This window comes from Artibeus jamaicensis, unplaced genomic scaffold, assembly GCF_021234435.1.
Source record: "Artibeus jamaicensis isolate MK-2021 breed Jamaican fruit bat unplaced genomic scaffold, CSHL_Jam_final scaffold_474, whole genome shotgun sequence".
In the NCBI taxonomy this organism is placed as follows: Eukaryota; Metazoa; Chordata; class Mammalia; order Chiroptera; family Phyllostomidae; genus Artibeus; species Artibeus jamaicensis.
The window spans coordinates 15,420,037-15,442,171 of record NW_026522046.1 but is presented as its reverse complement, the minus strand read 5'-3'; the positions used below and the strand labels follow the sequence as shown (position 1 = coordinate 15,442,171).

At 35.8% G+C, this 22,135-nt stretch overlaps 1 protein-coding gene across 1 annotated transcript in view; it reads right to left on the bottom strand.

Annotated features, from left to right (window-relative positions):
- SPATA16 (spermatogenesis associated 16) overlaps positions 1 to 22,135 on the bottom strand; it is a 191,173-nt gene that overhangs the window by 101,048 nt on the left and 67,990 nt on the right. Inside the window, exon 3 of the mRNA XM_037137462.2 lies at positions 16,976 to 17,065. Coding sequence (XP_036993357.2) covers positions 16,976 to 17,065 — 90 coding nt within the window. The remainder of the gene's footprint in view (positions 1 to 16,975; positions 17,066 to 22,135) is intronic.

Here is a 22,135-nt window from a genome sequence, read left to right as displayed (position 1 = left end):
TCAATAAATATAGGCCTATTTGATTGCCTGTTTTTTCTTGTATGAGTTCTGGAAGATCATGACTTTCAAGTAATTTGTCCATTTTTATCTAGGTTAACACTTTTGTGGACATAGATTTGTTCATAGCATTCCTTTAATATTCTTTTTCAAATTGTGTTTTATTGATTATACTGTTACAATGTCCCAATTTCCCCCCCTCCTTCCCCCACTTCCTCAGGCAATCCCCTCGTCATTGTTCATGTCCATGGGTCATGCATATAAATTCTTTGGCTACTCCATTTCCTTTACTGTACATTACATCCCCCTAGCTATTCTGTAACTAACTATTTGTATTTCTTAAACCACTCACTTCTTCATCCACTTCCCCACATCCCACTCCCATATGAGCACTCTTCATATTGATAATTCTGTCTCTGTTTTCTTTCACTGTTTGTTTTTTAGACTAAATTGTTGATATATATGTATTTATTGCCATTTTATTGTTCATAATTTTTATCTTCTTTTTCCTAAATAAGTCCCTTTAATATTTTATATAATAATGGTTTAGTGATGATTAACTCCTTTATTTTTTCTTGATTGAGAAACTCTTTTTCTGTCCTTTGATTCTAAATGATATCTTTGCTGGGTACAGCAATCTTGGCTGTAGGTCTCTGTTCTTCCTGACTTTGAATATTTCTTGCCAATCCTTTCTTGCCTGCAAAATTTCTTTTAAAAAATCAGCTGACAGTCTTATGAAAACTCTCCTGTAGGTAACAAACTGCATTTCTCTGGCTGCTTTTAAGATTCTCTCTTTATCTTTAACCTTGGCATTTTAATTATGATGTGTCTTAGAATGGGCCTCTTTGTGTCCCCTTGTTTGGGACTCTGTTTCCTGGACTTGCATATCTATTTCCTTCAGCAAATTAGGGAGGTTTTCTTTCATTATTTTTGAGTAGATTTCCAATTTCTTGCTCTTTCTTTTGTCCTTCTGGCACCCCAATGATGTGAATGTTGGGTCTCTTGAAGTTGTCCCAGGAGCTACTTACACTACCTTGTTTTTTGGCTTCTTTTCTCTTCCTGTTGTCCTGATTGGTTGTTTTCAGCTTCCTTATGTTCCAAATCATTGATTTGATTCTTGAATTCATCCACTCTACTGCTGTTTCTTTGGGAATTGTTCTTTATTTCAACTAGTGTATCATTTGTTTCTGGCCGAATATTTTTTATGCTGTTGAGGTTCTCACTAAGTTCCTTGATTATCTTTGTAATCAGTGTTTTGAACTCTGCATCTGATAGATTGCTTATCTCCATTTTGTTTAGTTCTTCTTCATTTTGGCCATATTTGGATCTGTCCTTTCATTTTGGCCATATTTCTTTGTCTACTCATTTTAGCTGCCTCCCCGTGTTTGTTTCCATGTATTAGGTAGAGCCGCTATCACCCCCTGTCTTGGTAGCATTACCTAATGTTGTATGTGTCCTGTAGGGTCCTGTGGCACAGTCTCCCCTATCACCTATGCTGGGTACTTGAGGTGTGCTCTTTGTGTGGTATGAGTACACCCTCTTATAGGTTGAGCCTTGATTGCTGTTAGCAGATCAATGGGAAGCATTTACCCAGGCCAATCAGTTACAAGAATTGGTTGTGACCACCTACCACAAACCTCTGCTCTCTGTGGAGGATCAGCTGTGCAGAAGCAGGGTGGTGGTGCTCTGACATGGTCTGTAGATGTCCACTTGCTGCACAGGCTCTGGAGATTCCTGGGTGGTGCAGGCCAAGGTCAGCCTCCACCTGTATTCTGCCCAGAGCCACCCGGCATGAGCTTTATACCACTCTGACATGTCTGGGAGACCTATGCTTGGCTTGGAGATTCCCAGGTGAAGCCAAGCTGTGAATCTAAGCTGCCTGTTGCTAGTGCCAGGTTTGGTGCCACTTTGCAAGAGGTATAGGGGCTGGAGGCTCACTGGGGCTGGCTATTGCTTATTTGAGAGAATTTAGGAACTTGTGAAGCATGAGCCAAGACCAGCCATTCATATGGAAAAGTCACTGTTAGCAGCTTGGGTGAGCTTGTAATTTGGATGGGACAGAGTCTCAGGGGATCTCCAGGGCAGAACAGTGTTAGCCAGGCTGATAGAGTCTCTTATACGGCACCTACCTGCTGGCTCTCTGGTTCTATCAGTGGAGAATTCAGAAAGGAGACAATGGCCTCTGCCTACCTTTCTGTCTGGGAAAAAGCTGTCCTCCAACTCTTGCCTTGATGCTGGACACTTCAGTTTTTTTCTGTATGCCATTGGTACCTTTCAAGCTACTACCCTGGTGCTAGAGCTCAGAGGAAGTGAGTCTGAGTAAGTCCGTGTGTGGGTTCTTTAAGAGGAACTGCTTGGGACTCCAGAAGTGTCTTTCACTGACTCAATCCCTACTGCTTTTGCAGCCAGAAGTTATGGTGATTTATCTACCTGACACTGGAACCCTGAGCTTAGGGGGGGCAGCTATTTTGGGGCTGGGACTCCCTGCTTCCAGGACATCTCTCCTAAATTTTTATTTACAAGACTTGAATGTAGGACCAGCTTGTCCTGTGTCTCTGCCCTTCCCACCAGTCTGGATGGATGTGGTTTCTTTAATTCTGTAGTTGTCAACTTTCACTCAACTTGATTTCTGACAGTTCTGAGGGATGGCTGTCCTACAGTTTAGCTATAATTTTGATGTGTTTGTGTGAGGAGGCAAGCCATGTTTACCTATGTCACCATCCTGACTGGAAGTAGCCTAATATTTTTTTAATACCCATGGAATCTGTAGTGATATTCTCTTCTCATTTCTTATCATAGTAATTTGTGTTCTTGATTTTTCTGTAGCCCTGCTAGAAGATTATCAAATTTTGTTGATTTTTCCATGAACAAGTTTTTGGCTTTTTTTGATTTTCTTTATTAATCTTCTGTTTTCAATTTTATTGATTTTGACTCTTTATTATATCTTTTCTTTTGTTTACTTGGGATTTACCTTGCTCTTATCTTTATACCTACCTAAAATAGAACCTTAGATTGATTTTAGATTTTTTCTTTTCTCATGTATGCATTTATCACTATAAATTTGGCTCTTAGCTCTGCTTTTGCGGCATATCTCACAAATATTGATTAGTTGTGTTTTCATTTTCTCTTAGTTAAAAATATTTTTAAATTTCTCTTGAGATTTCTTAGGTTGACTTGTGTTATTTAGAAGAGTGCTTTTTAATATCCAAGTATTTTGGGATTTTCCAAATTGGGAAAATTTGGGATTATTTTTCTGTTATTGTATTCTAGTTTTAATTCCATTGTGGTCTGGAAGAAGACAATGTTATGATTTTTATTCTTTTATTTTTCTTTCTCCCTTTTTTCTCCTCTTGGTATTTCCATTACGTGTGATGTGTGTTATAGCTGTGGTTTTCCTAGTTCTTGAATAATCTATTCTGTTTTTTTCCTGGTCTTTTTCTTTTTGATTTTCAGTTTTGGAAGTTTCTACTGTCATATCCTCAAGCCCAGAGATTCATAATTCACCGTATTCATTCACTAATGAGCTCATCAAAGGTATGTTTCATTTCTGGTACAGGATTTTTGATATCTAGCATTTTTTATTCTGTCTTAGAATTTCCATCTCTTTGCTTATGTTATTATCTGTTCTTGCATACTGACTATTTTATATTAAAGCATTTAGTATACTAAGTGTAGTTTAAAAATTCCTGTTCTGATAATTCCTGTATCCCTACCACATATGATTCTTGTTTAGTCTCTTCAAACTGTTTCGGGTGTCACCTCACATCTCCCTTCCCTTGCCTTCCCTTGCCTTCCCTTCCCTTTTAGGATGCCTCATGATTTTTTTTGGTTGGAAGATGAACATGATGTCATGGGTAAAAGGAACTGCAGTAAATAGGCCTTTAGGAATGTAGTGGTACAGTGTGGGAGGAGAGGAAGCATCCTCAAGTCCTATGATTAGATCCTAACCTATTATTCAGGTCAGCTGAGGCTGTGCCCTGACCTGTGAACTTCATCAGTGCTTCTCAGTTTGTTTTTCCTCCTGCCTTAAATATGATGGGATGGCTAAAGGGGACTGGAGATGGGGTTTTACTTTCTCCCACTTGGAAGGCTAGAATGAGCTAGAATTGGGCATTTGTTTTAATCAAGATATGTTAGTTAGGCTCTGGTGAATCAGTTTCTCTAGAGGACAGGCCTCCTTAAGAAGAATAGAATGCGCCGATATATTTCAAAGTGTTTCCTTTTGCCCTCCTTATGATGGAAGCTTGGGGGTTTTTCTCCCAGAGCCACCATAAGAAACTGGTCGAACTCCTAGAAGTAAAACTCACAAAAGGGTAGAGGCCTCCTTATGACAGGGGTGAATTTTTAGCTGCGTTGCTCACATTGAACCTCCAGCAATTTGTCAAATACAGTTCAGATTTTCCTACCCCATGGTTCCTGGGGACTTGGTTTCTGCTCAGATATTTACCCTCCAGTCAGTGGTGATTCTCTGTACCTGTTTGTCTGTCTCTCCAATATTGGGACAGTTGCTCGACCCTATGACCTCACTTTTCTTATGCACCTAAGAAGAGTTGTTTATTTTTCAATTTGTTCAGCTGTTTACTTATTACAAAGGAGCTGTGACTTCTGTACTCCTTACATGCCAGACTGGAAAGCAGAAGTCCTTTAGTGGATCTCGCCTGCAATAATTATTGTGGTGTGTGATCACACTGATTTTCTCTTATGTATTCTGCATTTGTTCCCCATCTATTTGTTTATTCAATTATGTTTATATTAGTATAGACTTATACATACAGATATTTATTTAATTCTATGAGTTATAATTTGATACTATCAACATTTACTTTGTTACTCAAAATGCCTCAGCTTTGGCCATCGAGAGTACCCTTTGGTTGGCTCTTGTGTCAAATAAACCTTTTAAAAAATGCATGGACAGTGTCATGTAAGTAAAGAGGGTTGGGTAAGAAAGTACTGAAACTATTATTCCCCCACCAGGGTATCTGTTAACATTCATCAGTTTAGTAACTGTCTTTTAACAGGGCAAATGCATGAGGAAAGGGAGACAAAGCCTCTGGTCTGAGCAGAGTAAAGACTGAATAGCAGCTCATACACATGAAAGTTTCTGTAAGAAATAACACATTCAGTGACAAAACTAGGGGTATTCTTACAGAGAAAAACAGTGGAATGACATGGCAGTCTTGGCTTCAGACCCTGGCAGAGCACGAGAAAAGGTAAGCAAGTCTTCCTTGGGAATTCTTAACCAGAATTTTCACTCTCTTGCTTTGGAATTCAAATTCATACTTTCTACAATTTATATGGAAGACCAAGAATAAGCACTGGCCAATGTGGTTCAGTTGGTTGGAGTGCTATCATATGGACTAAAAGGCTGGGGGTTCAATTCCCAGTCAGAGCACATGCCTAGGTTGTGGGTTCGATACCTGGTCAGGTGTATATAAGAAGCAACCAATCCATATTCCTCTCTCACATCTCTCTCTCTCTCTAAATACAATAAACATATTTAAAAAATTTTTGAAAGTCTGAGAATGAAGAAGACATTCCTGGAAAAGAATTAGGGAGGTTTGCTTTGCCTTGTATCAAGACATATTATAAAACCACCATTTATAGAATAGTGTGGTATTGGCAATGTGACAAATAGATGTAAGAATAGAATTGAGACCATAAATCAACATATTCATATGTGGAAACCTGATGTAGACAAAGCCAACATTGGAGATCAATAGCACAATAATTTAATAAGGTGATGTCATGTTAACTGGCTATCCTTTCAGGGAAAATATGACAATAGGTTTCTACCTCATACCTTATTTAAAAATCAATTACTAATGGGTCAAAAATTTAAAGTCAAAGGAAATTTAAAATTTTTGGATATTAACCACTATCAGATGTATCTATCATTGGTGAATATATTCTTTTGTGTAGTAGGTTGTCTTTGTTTTGTTGAGATTTCCTTTACTGAGCAAAATCTTTTTAATTTGATGTAGTCTTGTCTGTTCATTTTTCTTTTGTTTCCCTTGCCCTAGGACATATATAAGAGAAACATTACTTAGAGCAGGTTTACAGAGTAACTGCCTATCATTTTCTTCTACAAGTTTTATGCTTTGGGGACTTATATTTGTCTTTATTTTGAGTTTATTCTTGAATATAATGACTTTAAACTTTTTGCATTTATCCATCCCGTTTTCCCTACACCATTTATGTTTTTGCCCCTTTTGTCATATATTAATCAACTGTATAGGTGTGGGTTTATTTCTGAACCATGTGTTCTGTTTCACTGACCTGTGCGTCTGTTTTTATGCCAGTACCATGTGTCTTTGTTACTATATCCTCATAATATATTTTGATAACAGCATGATACCTCCAGCTTTGCTCTTCTTTCTCAAGATTGTTGTGGCTATTCAGGGTCTTTTGAAGTTCCATATAAATTTTAGGATTATTTAACACCAAAAACCAAACAATCCAATTAAAAAACGAACAGATGACCTGAATAGACACTTCTCCAAAGAGGACATACAGATGTCCAACAGACATATAAAAAATGCTCAACATCACTAATCATCACAGAAATATAAATTAAAACCACAATGAGATATCACCTCATACCTTTCAGAATGGCCGTCATAAAAAAAAAATCACCAAACGATAAGTGCTGGTGAGGTTGTGGAGAAAAGGGAACCCTAGGGCACTGTTGGTGGGAAGGCGGAATGGTGCAGCCACTATGGAAAATAGTAGTGAGGTTCCTCAAAAAATCAAAAATAGAACTATTATATGACCCAGAAATTTTACTTCTGGGTATTTATCCAAAGAAATCCAAAACACTAATTAAAAAATATATATGTACCCTTATGTTCATTGTAGTGTTATTTACAATAACCAACATATGTACACAAGTGAGGTACCCATAGGCAGACAATTGGATAAAGAAAATGTATATGTAAATAATAAAATATCGTTAAGCCACAGAAAAATGAAATCTTACCATTTATGACAACATGGATATACTTAAAGGGTCTATTTACTTATGCTAAGTAAAATAGCTATTAAAGGGTTTATTTACTTATGCTAAGTAAAATAAGTCAGATAAAGACAAATACCACATGATTTCACCTATATCTAAAGAATAAAGTAAATAAACAAAAAAGAAACAGATTTATAGATAAAGAGAACAAACTGATGGTTAAAGGTCAAAGAGGGGTTGGGCGCTGAGTGAAAAAGATGAAGAGATTAAGAAATACGAGTTGGTAGTTACAGAACACTCATGGGATATAAATTACAGCATTGAGAATACAGTCAATATAATGTAATAAACTGTGTATGGTGCCAGGTGGGTACTAGATTATCGAAGTGCATCACTTTGTAAATTAAACATCCTAACCACTATGCTGTACACTTAACACTATTAGAAAATAATATTAAAAGTCAACTGTAATTGAAAAATAAAAGAAGAATGTTTCCCTTCCATCACAAACACATGCAAAAAGAAATAATTTTAAACTTTGACAATAACATAGAAGGCTATCTTGATGAGCTCGAGATAGGAGAGAATTTCTTAAAATTCAGACGGTGAAAGTTATAAAGGAAGTTGACTATATATAATTAAACCAAACGAAGTCTTTAGCTTTATTTCTTATCAAAAGATACCACAAAGAGTATGACTATACAAGTCATACATTGGAATAAATTACTTTCAAAATATAATATCAAAAATTATTAGTACCCAGATATATAAAGAATTCTATAATTCAATGATAATGTGATAAACAACTCAATAAAAAAGTAGCAAAAGATAAACATGTTAATGAATATTTTATAGGAGAGAAAATGTGTTTGGGGAATAAATATATTGAAGATGCACAGCCTCATTGGTAATAAAAAAATGAAAATGTAAACAGCAAGACAATATAATTTCAAATGCACCCAAATGGCCATTGTGAAGTCTGGCAATCAAGTATATTCTTTTGTGCATGAGGCAGGGTCACAATGCCAAAGTTAAATTCAAATTGTAGATTTGCTACTTGTCAGTGGTTTTATCTTTGACAAGTCACTCAAACTCTAGCTGAAGTTTCCTCACCACAATATGCAGAATATAACTTCTTTGCCAGTTACATTTCTTAGACTTGTGAGGAACAAGCATAATGTGTGACAAACGTGTTATAAAATTTGGTGAAGAAAAGAGGGTCAGAGATTATGGCTGTTAAAATTGAGATAAGTTGGGGTGATTGTCTAGGAATATAATGTTTATAGCAAATTTTCACTCAACATAATTAATTCAGAGTTAATGTACTAGGGTTTTAAACATAGTCCTTTGAAACTAGTAATAACAACAATGGCAGCAATAACTGATGGCTAACTATGTGCCAGGCACACAATTCAGTGTTTTTATACATGATTTCACTTAATCCTTAGGCTGACTTTATAAAGTAAAAGTGTTATTATTTCCATTTTATGGTTGAGGAAATTGAAACGGAAAGAGTTTACTGAATTCACTCGCCCAAGGTCATACAGAGTCGTTTGTATTCTTGGGGATAGAACACAGGCCTTTCTGGTTTGACTATAATTGTCTAGTATAGATGATTCTTCTTTAGCAAACAGAAACAGAAACAAAACTTTTGATTTGTGATCAATTTTCACAATTAGTGATCAATACTAATTTATGTGCAAAATATAGTGTTGCACCAATGCCAGTATTTTTTAAAAAAGAATGGCATATTTCAGAGTCTCTATTAGTGTGCTCTTAGGATTTCCAGTCTGATCATTTGTCAGGGTATTGCTATTTTGACAGAAATGAAGACAGGAAAAAAAAGAGAATTTCAGTCAAGACCTGGTTACCCAAACATTTGTCTTTCTCTGTTATGTGAAGTTCTACCAGCCCACTCCAGGGTCCTCCAAAGTCCAACTCCCTTCAGGAATAATTGGAATATCATGCAGAATGGCAACAGAGTGCTGAAATTTTTGATACAGTCATACACAATTTTTTTAAGTCAAATTCTTGCCTCTTTAGTTCCTAAACCAACCAAAATCTTGCCCCTCAGCCCATGTGTTAATTAACACATACGTGTTGACTTTCAAAGTAAGACAGGCTCGAAAGTCTGGGGGTACAGTCTTGCCTCTTGTAGTGCCATACCTCACCTAAACGAATGCTCAATGTATTCTGGTTTCAATTTTGAGAAACTCATTGTTTTTTTTTAAGGTAGCTTCATCTGTCTTCTAAGAGCTCTAAATGTTAGCAACAGAAACAATGATGATAACTCATATTTTTATTCAAAGTTTATGATGTTCCAAGTACTGTGCTAAATGCACTATATAAATTGACTCATTTATCCTCATAATAACCTCTGTGACATAGGTGCTATTATTATCTCCAATTTACAGATTAAAAACATGAAGATTTCAATCAATTTATCATAATTATGACATCTGCAGACTAAACTCTTATTCATTTGGCAACACTTTGATATTACAAAACAGCACAGAACTCTCATAGTTAAACTTGAGCCCCTTTGGATTAAACTTTTTAAATAATGTTTTATTTATTTTTACATTTCATTATTGTAGAAAAATGTGTATTCAGATGAACATCTGATTGAAAGGAAGGAAGAAGGGTGGGAAGAGAGACCTTTACTTCTTCATACCTAAAACTTGAGCAACATCCTAGGACCATTCTTTGTCCTGTTTCATGCAGTCTTCATGGTTCTACCTGCTTTTATTTTTGCAAGCTTGCCTCTATAGGAAAAAAAACCCTCCAAGTTTTCTATACCATGCCGTATGTTTTCTAGACCAATTTTTGCAGAAAGTGCACATAGTCCAAGAATTGTGCATTTCTAAACAATTTTAGAAATGCTTTTAGGTAATGCAAATACAGAATATTTATCAAGGTAAACATCAGTGAAATGGAGGTATTTACAAAGTCAATAAATGTTTGTTTCTGACAAGTGTTTGAATGTTCTTTTTGAGAATCTGAGTTACATTTTTCTATGTTTATAAAAGATTATGTATCTTTGTAATAATTTACTTATAATTTTGATCATATCCAAAATGATGAACTTTTCTTAAGGTAACAGAGTTACTTTCAAAACACTAAATATTATTATAACCTTAAGATTAGTGTTTGTATAAGATTGTAAATTAGACATTTATCAGTTTTTAGTTTTAAATCCTTAGAACATATATAATATGGCTTTAGTATACTCTGTTTTATTTTATTGAATATTTTATTTTACTTTTGGCTTTATTATATTTTAGTCTTCTTTTTTTCCCTTGAAATCACAAACACTACAGCTTACATATATAAAAATTAGTCTTGTAGTCAGATATTTACTCTAAGCCATGTGAAATGACAAAATCTGTCTTTATTGATGTCTGTTTCAGAAATCATACACCAAGAGGCAACATATTACAATGCTTAATGTACATATAGCTTTTTCACATCTAGGAAAGGGAAGGTCACAATGGCAGAATGATCATGTCACCTACCAGCCTTCATCCACAGGTTACATGTGACCAACTAATGCCCGCCCACGCCGAAGCTGTTCAAGCAAAGGCACATTGTCTCCCGGAAAGAGAAAGAAAGCTTTTCAGGCAGATGGACAGTGTAAAAATAAAAAAATTAGGCTACCTTCTTCATTTATTCTGTTCATAGGCATAACCAGAAAAATCTGCATGTATTTTGAGCAACTTGATGGTGAGTGAATGGATTTTACACTTCCAGTTGAATCAGAACTAAGTTAAATAAAATCCCAACACTACTATCATCTTTTCAGAATCCCTTGTCTTGAGTCCACCTTGTCAATATATTCTCCTTCCTTGCAAGATACATGATAAGCTCATTTAAAGTCATAGAATTTCATGACACCAAGAAAGGTGATGCAGTTCCTTGCTGTTTGCTGCTGTGGTATTATTCCTGAGTGACTGCTTATCCATAGCAACGTCCTGTTTTATGTTATCAGATTTCTGAACAAGCATTTCCGTTTATTTTTAGATCACTCTTTTTGGGGGAGCAGATTGAAATTTATAGATGTATTATTTCCAATTTCTAGGGATCAGCATTTACAAGAAAACAACAAAACAACCCCCCAAATCATTCTCAAACCCCATCTCTACTAATTTCTACTATCTGGCTTGTGAGTGAGGGTAGCCATAAATCAGTATATCTTAAAGTATTGTGTTTTGAATTACATGAATAGAGAATGTTGCTTGACATAAACAAAACACAAACAAAAACTCTGAGATATCATATAGAGTATATAAGCATATAGAGTATATGAGCATGTAGACCCTAAGTGTTTATACCAATCTTCATTCAAAAATCAAAACTCAAACGTCTCATACCTTAAGCATGTCGAGTATACATTTCTAAAAGAATAGGTTTTTCAAGGTATTTATCATTTGAGGTTTTCATTCTACATTCACCTAGAGAGTAGATTTCCAGAGAATTCAAACATATTAAGTAGTCTCAACCTCAGACTGTCTAAAATAAAGTTAACGTAATCACTGATCAGTTCAATCAATGGCAATCACTGAGGAGGACTAAGGGCTTACAGACTAAATGAAATATATTGAGAATTGTTTATTAATGATCAGAAGGAAGGGGATGCTCACAAGAAGGGATGCATTTTTGAGAAAGAGGTAGGGATACCAAGAAATCAGACAAGAGAAGGACAAGGGCAAAGACAGAGAAGAGAGTGGCAGGCAGCCAAAATGGTAAAATCAAAATAAAGAAAAAACACTGTCAGGGATCAAGAGTGAGAGTGGGAAAGCTGAGAACTATCTACAAGGGAGAAAATTCTTAGTGTAGCAACCAACAAACTGATGCACCTTGGCGGCATCTTACCAATTTACTTTTTGTGATCCTCAAAGGCACACGTAAAAGAAAACACCTTTGCAATCCAGTGTGTCATTAGTGCCTTACTTTAAGAAGGTGAAGATAAGAAAATTCTAGATTGCATATTTTATTATTTAATCTATTTCTCACAATATTACATATGTAATATTAAGTAAAGTTGCAACATTAAAGGTACAACAGATCAGATTTGCTGCAGATAATACTTTAACTAAAGCCATTGCACACTATAAAATCCCATCTTTTTCTAATAGTGGACTGCTGGTTTTAGACTAAAATGTTGCCCTGAATGACCTAGCACAAAACTGACACGGGAAGAAATTCTCTTGCTGGTAGAAGAAAGCTCAGCTTTTAATCTGTGAAGCTCTAGTCTTTCCCGAGAACTGAATGACAAAATTCGATCCAGCCTTCAAAGGTGAATTCATAAAATAATGAATTTGCCAATGACCAATTTATCAAATTTGTAAACATTTATTTACTAAAACTTAGTTTATTTTAGCTCTTTAGAAAAATTTTAGTTATGCTATAGATAAATGTGAAAGGAGCCAGGAATCCAGGTTTCTGGGGCCTTTAATTCCTCCCGGTTCTTCCGCCTCCCCTCTGTGGGATGTACCGCCCAGACTGTGTTGTGTCTGGCTTCAGGGATAAAGCAGAGAGCTGTTAAAATCATCTCATTAGATCTGAGTCATTGTAAGTTCTATAAGAGTTAAAGTATATTTTATTAAATAGGTAAATTTGGTCACTTCCAAAAATTTGGGGGAAATTCCTAAACATGATAAAGTTAAAAATTTACAAAAATCACTGAAAAATATTAGAAAAATATAAGTGTAAACTGTTAATTTCTATATTAAAATTACAGTTACAGTCATAAAAAGAAAATAGTCATAGAATATATTCAAGAGCAGTAAAGTAATAATCATATACATGAAAGGAACATTCCATAAGAATAAGTCATTCTATGACTGGCTTTTGAAAAATTGAAAATTCTCTCAAACTAAAAAAAACTATTTAATAGATATTTCATGAGAAATATATACATAAGAAAATGTATTCATGTTAATTATTCAATAATGTTATTTCTCAAAATAAGTTTTTAGTAAAGTTAAACTTGGTGAATTCTGCAAACTGGTCATTTGGCAAATGGAGTCTTCAGTGAATTACATTTTCATCAGTGGGACCACTTTAGCTTTCTCATGATGACACTGTGTCTGAAAAACTTGAAATAATTGCCAACATTTAAAAGTCAAGAAATTTCTTGGAAAGCTTTGAATTATTATACTATTTCTGGAAGACTCAAAAGTCTGCAACACTGAACCTACATTTTTATACAGTTGTGTTAGCTGGGCTGGAATATGGACACTCACTTCAGAAGGGCTGGTGGTAGGGAATCCCCTAGCTGGTGGGCTCATTGGAGTCCTGGTTTGTGCCTGTGTTCTGGTATAATTTTTGTGGTGCCTACCTTCACTATTATAGGTGTCCAGTTTGATGGATAAATTATATGCTCATTGTTATTAGTGATCTTCAGTTCTCTGTAGCTCTTAAGACACCCTTTAAATTGGCCTCCTTTGCACACCATCTGCCTAGGCTTGCAAGCATTTGAATGTGTTATTCTTGCTCTACTAACCCCCTGTCTAGGTCATGTATGTAGAAATATATGGCTAATTCTTCACCAGTGATGGATAAAAAGGCTTTGTTGTGCTTTCTCCTTTATGCTACCTCTTACACAGCATGGTTTTAACTAATGATTTCATGCCATATTGCTTATTTTTGCCTTATGGATTTTCACTATAGGAGGCACAACATTATCACTTTAACTACAATACTAGTGCACACTTTCATATTTACCTTTTAACCAGGGTTGTACTAACAATTTCATATAATATCTACTTACTGATGAAGCTAAATAGTTATTAACTACCAACTCGAATACTAATTTAATCTGCAAACCCCAAGCTGGTGCTTGGCATGTGCCAAGTCCTGTGCTAAACACCGAGCATACAGAGATGAAAGACATTATGCCACGCGTGTTATTATGAGTCACTAGTTCTTATCCCAAAATAGTCAGTCTTGGCTTTTGTTTGTTTGTTTCTTATCTCTGCATATTTTTTCTTGTCTTACCATCTTTCTTATGAAGGTGGTGCCAAATGATGTGATTGTGTGTGTGTGTGTGTGTGTGTGTGTGTGTGTTAGGGGAGGAGGAACTGATCTGAGCAAAGACATTCTACTTAATCACATACACTTTTGTATGCATAGAAACAAAGAGATGCTAAAGAGCTAGGCTACTCGCTATTTCAGGTAAGGCCTCAGAGGTTTCTTGTTTCTTGGCGGGTTACAGCAATCTTAATTTAGACTGGTTTTCTGAAAATGCGATTTTCATCACTTCAGCCAGTGCCAGTTGTCTCCTTAAGGGTGACTAGCATCCTCACAAAACCTAAACTGAAATAAAACATCCCTATTTTTGTCCTGTTTTCTACCATCTCTATATTCTTGCTTTTTCTTCTAGTAGCATGTTCCTGAAAGGATATTGACCCATAAAATAAAAGGACCTTCCCATTTCTGTAAAACTGACTGATACATTGCCTTCGACCACCAGGAGTACCATTCCCTCTAGCCAGCCTCTTGGGTTGGGAATGTGAGCTTTCATGACGCTGTCCTGGGAATTTTTTACTGGCTTCACTAGGAAGTCCTTTCTGGGTAGAGATGGTTAGACTCAGGAAAGCATAGCCTAATTTTCAGGGAATGGCTATAAAAACTCTAAGTTGGATCTGGTAAGACACATTCCACTTCACTGGGAAGCATTGTTTTAATATGTTCTAAGTTACATAAAAATGGAATATTTTTTGCATTTGGTAAGTGCTTCTCAATCTCAGAAACATGACTACTTGGCATCCTAGAGGAAAGAACATTAATGTGTGGATTTTTACAATAAATTTTAATATAATGTGCTTGTAGGAGACCTGAACCAAATTAGCCAGATCTCCTAAGAAATTAATGATAACAGGAATGTTTTATATGCTGATTTATATTTGTTGTTTTACATTATAACTCTGACAGCTAAGAAACACTAACATATTCATGTTCACAGTTCATAGCATTCTTTTCCTTAGGGGGGAAAAACAATCAATGTTGTCATTGAGGGCTATAATACTGTATATTGAGAAAACCAAGGGAACCAAGATTAAAAGCAATTGTAGCAGGTAAAAGCAATTGTACCTGCTACTTTGTTGGAAAGTCTATACCATTATAACCAACAATTACCAGGAACTTTCTCGAGTATTGCCAGGTCATTCACCAAATGGTTTTAAACAAATATACTTATACCGGTGCAGGGATATATACATGTCAAGAACAATGAATACTCAGTGCCAATTTTACATGGTAAATACTAAGAAATTTGTAATTTTTAAGTTCTTGGGTATTTATCCTAGGATCCATAAAAATTTTTGTCACCACTTTAACTCAATTAGGTTCAATACAATTAAGTTATAATTAATGATACACTGCTAACTTGGCTCTCCTCCAAACCAAAAAGCCTGGATTTGCCATGGTTGCCAATTTCCATAGTGTAATTTTGCCCAGAATTGCTAATTTCTCCTATAGCTTCCTAGAGTCTATATAAGCTGATCCCAGCGCACCATCAAGAGCTTTTTACTAGTTACAGTCTAGTTGTGAAGTTGCACCTAACCTTCTATTGATCATTTGATTAGACTATAAGGACACATTAATAAGTTACCTCTTAAGAAAACCTGTTTTACCGAGAGCTATAAAATTTAAAAGAAGCTGATAAGAAATATTTGATGAAGACCTATTTTAATTATTTTTTCTCTTACTGATTCTAGAGAGAAGGGAAGGGAGGGAGAAAGAATAAGAGAGAAATATCATTGTGAGAGAGAAACACTGGTTGGTTGCCTCCCGTACACAACCTGACCAGGGTCCAAACCCACAACCCAGGCATGTGCCCTGACCAGGAATTGAACCTGTGACATTTTGGTTTGCAGGAAGATGTCCAACCAATTGAGCCACACTGGCCAGGGCCTATTTTAATTTTTAAAAGTGGCCATTAACACACAGGTAAGTAGATGTTGTGTCATATTTGTTGTTTGACTGCAAAGTGAGACTAGCTGGGCATAATTCTACTTTCCATACCCATCATGGATTTGAGTTCGGTTAGCTCCTATGCAATCTTACACAAAAAGAATTCATGTCAGCCTCATGCTACCAGTTTTATAGAACCATTTTATTACCTACTTAAATTCCTTAAACTTAATTTTTCAAGAAACTCTTATTTGCAAATGTTCTATGGACAGTTGCCACCTGCAACATAGACCTTCCTTCTCCATTTATATTAGTATAAATTTCTTCCTAGGAGTTGCATTTGGATTAAGTGTAGAAACCACCCACACTTGCTAAATTTCTGGAGTGGTAGAGTGGATGAATAAGAAACAATGTATGTATACACTGGGAAATTAAAATTGAGAGAATTCATTAAAAAAGGGGAAGTCTGGTAGGATGAACTTGACCCAAAAAGAAAAATAGTTTTGGTTTTCACAGGTGAGTAGAAACTCTGAATATAGCAATGAGGCTGTCTCACAATTCTTGGGCTTTTTTGCCATATTTCTAGGTTCTGGGGATGAGAATATTAAGTTATTTCACTAAGTTTTTATGAAACATATTTGCATTCAAGAGGCAAATACTTCAGGACATCTAACAGCCCTTGTAGTTATAACTGATGCCATCTCCTCTAGAAATGGGCTCCTGGGGTCCTTTTTATGTGGTTAGATTTCATTTCCAGAAGTCAAGAAAGAGATAGTCCCAGTTGTGTCATTACAACCAGCATCAGTAATGTACTTGAGAGCAAGAGGTCAAGTTCATTTCTAGTCTTCCATGAAAGTTTTTACCATCGTTATCAATGAGCTCATGTCTGGAAAATTTGAATTTTACCAAGATCTATGAACACAGAATAGCTTTAATTAAAGAAAAATAATAGTCAATAATTGTTGGTTTGACATTTATAAGACAATAATTCTGGTAAAATCATAGTCCATGAGAGAAATGGAAAGTTCTATTATAGTATTACCAGAAGCTGAGAATAAAATTAATTTAACTTGAAATAAATCTTCACTGAAGTTACAACAAACATACCGGGCAGCTTCTGAATATCTCTCCAGACATCTAAACACTGTTGCCTGACGAAGATGATTTCGGAAGTAGGCTGGGTTTAAAACAATGCTCCTGTAAAAAGATAAAAGAAACACAAATGTTATTATGTTTTTAAAACACAATTACAGAAGTGTATAGAAATGAAATAACATGCATCCAATTTTATATGCTATATAGTTTAAAAGATACTAATGAATGAAGCCATTTCTTCCCGTAATCGTCAGTGAAGACAAATAAACAAACGTTAGTGAAAAGCTAATTAAGTTTGCAAGATAAAGGCAATTTTATTTATAGTACTGGAGATCTTTTATGGATATGACAATAACAAAGAAGTTGAATTCAACTTATATTACATATAATACATGTCATTATCTTATTTTCTTATGTTACTAAATCAGGCAAAAATCACAGGTTATTTATGGTATGTCTACCTATAACAAAGGGTAGCTACTGAATTTTCTTTCAAAGAAAGGAACTGGAATTTGAGTGACATGTTCTTTCGCACTCCATAATTAGTTTCTGCATCTTTCTGGATGACGTAGTGGAATGAAGGGAGCCCCATACTGCTCAAGGACTCTGGTCTTGACCTTGACAGTTTTAGTAAAGCCTTTATTAAGTTTGGGTTTTCATTTTTCTCCTCAAGTAACAAATGTTGATTATTCCTCTAGCATTTCATAAAGTTCTGGAGCCTAAGGCCAAGCCTAGATGAGATGATGATCACTTCCCACCTGCCTTCGTCATCTAGAAATGAACTGGTAGACATTTTCCTTCCTTGCCAGGCATTGTTCAAGACATTTGACATAATGAGGTGAACCAGACAGTTGTAGACCATGGCCCATCACCAACTGAGGAGACAATATTAGTGAAAATCTGAAACATAGTTTACGTTAACAGTGTATTATGTCTTGATGTGGGGTAAAAAATGTTACAGAACATGAGATTATTAAGCAATGTTCTGTTTTTAAAAATATACTTTATTGATTATGCCATTACAGTTGTCCCATTTCCCCCCTTCATTCCTCTCCACCCTGAACACCCCCTCCCCCACCATTCCCCCCTTTAGTTTATGACCACATGTCTCAAGCTCTTTAGATTCTATATTTCCCATACTATTCTTGCCCTCCCCCTATCTATTTTCTACCTACCATCTATGCTACTTATTTTCTGTACCTTGTCCCCCCTTCTCCTTCTCCCATTCCCCTGTTGCTAACCCTCCATGTGATCTTCATTTCTATGATTCTGCTCCTGATCTAGCTGTCCTCTTAGTTTGCTTTTGTTTTAGGTGTGGTTCTTAGTGACTGTGAGTTTGCTGTCCTTTCACTGTTCATCTTTTTTATCTTCTTTTTCTTAAATAAGTCCCTCTAACATTTCATATAATAAGGTCTTGGTGATGATGAACTCCTTGAATTTGATCTTATCTGAGAAGCACTTTATCTGCCTTTCCATTCTAAATGAAAGCTTTGCTGGATAGAGCAATCTTGGATGTAGGTCTTTGGATTTCATGAGTTGGAATACTTCTTTCCAGCCCCTTCTTGCCTGTAGGGTCTCTTTTGAGAAATCCACTGACAGTCTATGGGAACTCCTTTGTAGGTGACTGTACCCTTATCTCTTGCTGCTTCTAGGATTCTCTCCTTCATTTTAATCTTGGCTAATATAATGATGATGTGCCTTGGTGTGTTCCTTCTTGGGTCCAACTTCTTTGGGACTCTCTGAGCTTCCTGGATTTCCTGGAAGTCTATTTCCTTTGCCAGATTGGGGAAGTTCTTTATTATTTGTTCAAATAAGTTTTCCACTTGTGGCTGTTCCTCTTCCCCTTCTGGTACCCTTATAATTCTGATGTTGGAATGTTTAAAGATGTCCTGAATGTTCCTAAGCCTCTCCTCCTTTTTTTGAATTCTTGTTTCTTCATCCTTTTCTGTTTGGTCATTTTCTTCCTCTTTCTGGTCCAATCATTTGATTTGAGTCCCAGTTTCTTTTCCACTGCTATTGGTTTCCTGTGCATTTCCATTCATTTTAATTAGTTTAGCCTTCATATGTTCCTCTAATTTGTGACTAAAATCAACCAGTTCTGTGGGCATCCTGATCACCAGTGTTTTGAACTGTGAATCTGAAAGTTTGGCTATTTCTTCATCACTTAGATTTATGGGCTCTGGGGCTCTGAGTTGTTCTTGAGCCATGTTTTGATCTGTTTGTGCCTGTTATGTATGAGGAGCGGAGCCTTAGGTGTTCACCAGGGTGGGGCCATTCAGGTCGTTGGTTTGTGACGCTATATGTGGGGGCATGGTCAGAGAGGGACAATAGCGGTCCCCTCTGCCACTTCCCGCCACTGGGGCCTGCATGGTCTGTCTCACCCGCTCGCTCCTTCACTGGTTTATCGGTTTGGCTGAAGGGTTCATTGTTGTCAGACTTCCGTATAGTTCAATTTTCTGTGGTTTGGCTGCATTTTTATTGCTAAAACTTTGTTGTGCGAGAAGCTACAGTGCTTTCCACCTACGCCTCCATCTTGGCAGAAGTCTTTAAGCAATGTTCTTATTAGCCTGTTTTTAAAACAATTTTGTGAGAATCTTTTGGAATTAGTTTATTATTAAAGTGATTCTTAATCTTTTCTTGAGAGATTTACAGGCCTTTTTGAGAATCAGATGAAAGCTATAGACTTCTGTCCAGAATAATACACAAAATTGCCAAAATTTATGAAATTCATTTTACCTATTAAGGCTATTTAAGAACTCCAGATCTTAAGAAAATGCAGACAAAAATAATTCCATTCCTAGAAATATTGCTTGGAGAAAGAAAAAAGTAAAAGAGGAACATCTACCTGGCCCATGTAAAATTATAGAGTGATGAGAAGATGGATTGATTAAATAAGCTTACCTTAAGCACCAGTGAACAGAAACCAGAGAGGTGAAGGGACCTTTCTAAAATCATATACAACTAGTTAGTTGAAGAATTTCAAGTTTATTGTGTTTCCCATCTTTAGCCACAGCACTTTGCATTATACCTTACTGCCTTTCTTGTGATTTCTGAATTAAATGGGCCTGATTTAGTGAAGCTTCACTATACTTTATGACTCATAATTTGTACAAATTAATGCATTAATTCCCCAAGAACAAAAATTATTTGCTTTGATGATTTCTGATTAAAATGACGGAAGTGTAAAAACTACACTCTATGAGTTTATTCTATACCAATACAAAACTAATTCTTTATATTAATTATAAAAGAATATGTTTACATAGCATATTTATATGTTTTATCCTTGTAAAAATAATCTTGTAAAAGTAGATCAATCTAAATAACAGTAGAGCTCTGTCTAGTGGCCTGGGTCTTCCAAATCTAGCCAGAACTTTTTCTTTCACACCAAATAATTTTCTTCTTACTATGTAATCATATATTCACTTATGCATTTTTAGTAAGCACCTAAAATGTCCTTAATGAGTGGATGTTTCTAGTCTGACATCTTTTGCCCACGATGTAGTATTCTGGCTTTGCTAAGCTGTTCTCCAAAAATCTTGCTCTGCCAAAATTCTTTTGACTGAAATAGAAGGATGGAGAGTGGTAGGCAGAAGTAGTAGTGAGGGAAGGGTTTTGTGAAAGAAGGAGGAGGGAAGGAAGAGTCATTAAAGTAGCTTTTTGATGTAAGTGGGGGAAGAGACTTTTGTGGGTAATTGAAGGTTGGTGAAGAAAACACTGTCTCAGTGTGATTTTTAAAGAAAGATTTTTAGAAAATTGCTTGTAATTTCAAGCCTTTTTATGATGTTGAAGAAATATAGTAGAGGACATGAGTTTAGAATCACTATTGCTAGACTGCAACAGGTTCTTTTAATCATAACATCATCCTATACTCCTTAAGAGGAACCCAAAGAAAACCTGGACTCAGTCTACCTCAAGAATTGGAGATATAATCATAAAAGAATGTTCAGAAATTTGGACTAAAATATTACACCTGCCAATTTATTATTCTTGATTCTTACAATTATTGCAGCGTTCACTGTGTGCTTATAATATGTCCTGGTAGATACTTGGCAATGAAATCCTACCGGTAATTATAAAGCCTAGTTTTTACATTTTTATTAACTTTTGTTATGCTTTCTAAAATGACATACCTTTTTAAAGATGTATTTTATTTTGTGTATAACTTGTAGAAGAAATGTTGATTTAGCTTTTAAAAATTTCCCATTTATCATTCGATGCCATTTGGGTAGCTGTAGGAGGCTGTCTATGATCAAAATGGACAATCTGACTGGGGCCGTAGTAAAAACAAAAACAGAAGCAGAAACCCTGCAGTTATAAGTAGAGAGGGAAGATCTCTGTGCTGCATGGTCCGATTTCTATCAGAGAGGAAATAACTCTGATTTAGCTATGCAGATAAGGCTTTTGGTAAAGACAAGAATCACGTTAGAGTAAATCACTAAATTACAGAAGTCATCACATTTTTGCCATAAGAATGGAGGTAGTGTTCGTAATGGGCCATGATCACTCACTTTACTGACTAAGCCTGTTTTAAGAGAAGGATTATATGGAATGATAAATATTACAAGAGACAAAAAGTTTATTTTTTATAAATCCAGACTCTGTGGTATATCTTATGCTTTTCATTTATTTTACTTACTAATACTTTAAATTTATCTTTTATATTAAAGTTTACATAACTTTGTATGTATGCATGTGTGTTTGTTTTAAGTCCTAAGCTCATATGTTGTGAGGCCAAAATATATGTATTTTGGTGATTATTCAAGGTGTCTCAATTCACTTGTCAAATCACTTAGCCTTCTCTCGGTGGTTTGATGTGCCATTTTATTATATACTAATTTCATATGTACATTTAAATCAATGGCTGGACTTTGTGCCACACACTTTTGATTTGACTCTATGACAGAAACAAATCGTTTTAGTTATTGTCATTTAAAAATACATTTTAGTTTCCTGAGGGGAAAGACTTGCCTAATGTCCTCTTTTAAAAAACAATTTGTGCCCTGGCTGGTGTAGCTCAGTGGATTGAGCACAGGCCTGTGAACCAAAAGATCGCGGTTCGATCCCCAGTCAGGGCACATGCCTGGGTTGCGGCCAGTTCCCAGCGGGGGATGCACCAGAAGCAACCATACATTGATATTTCTCTCCTTCTCCTCCCTTCTAAAGATAAAT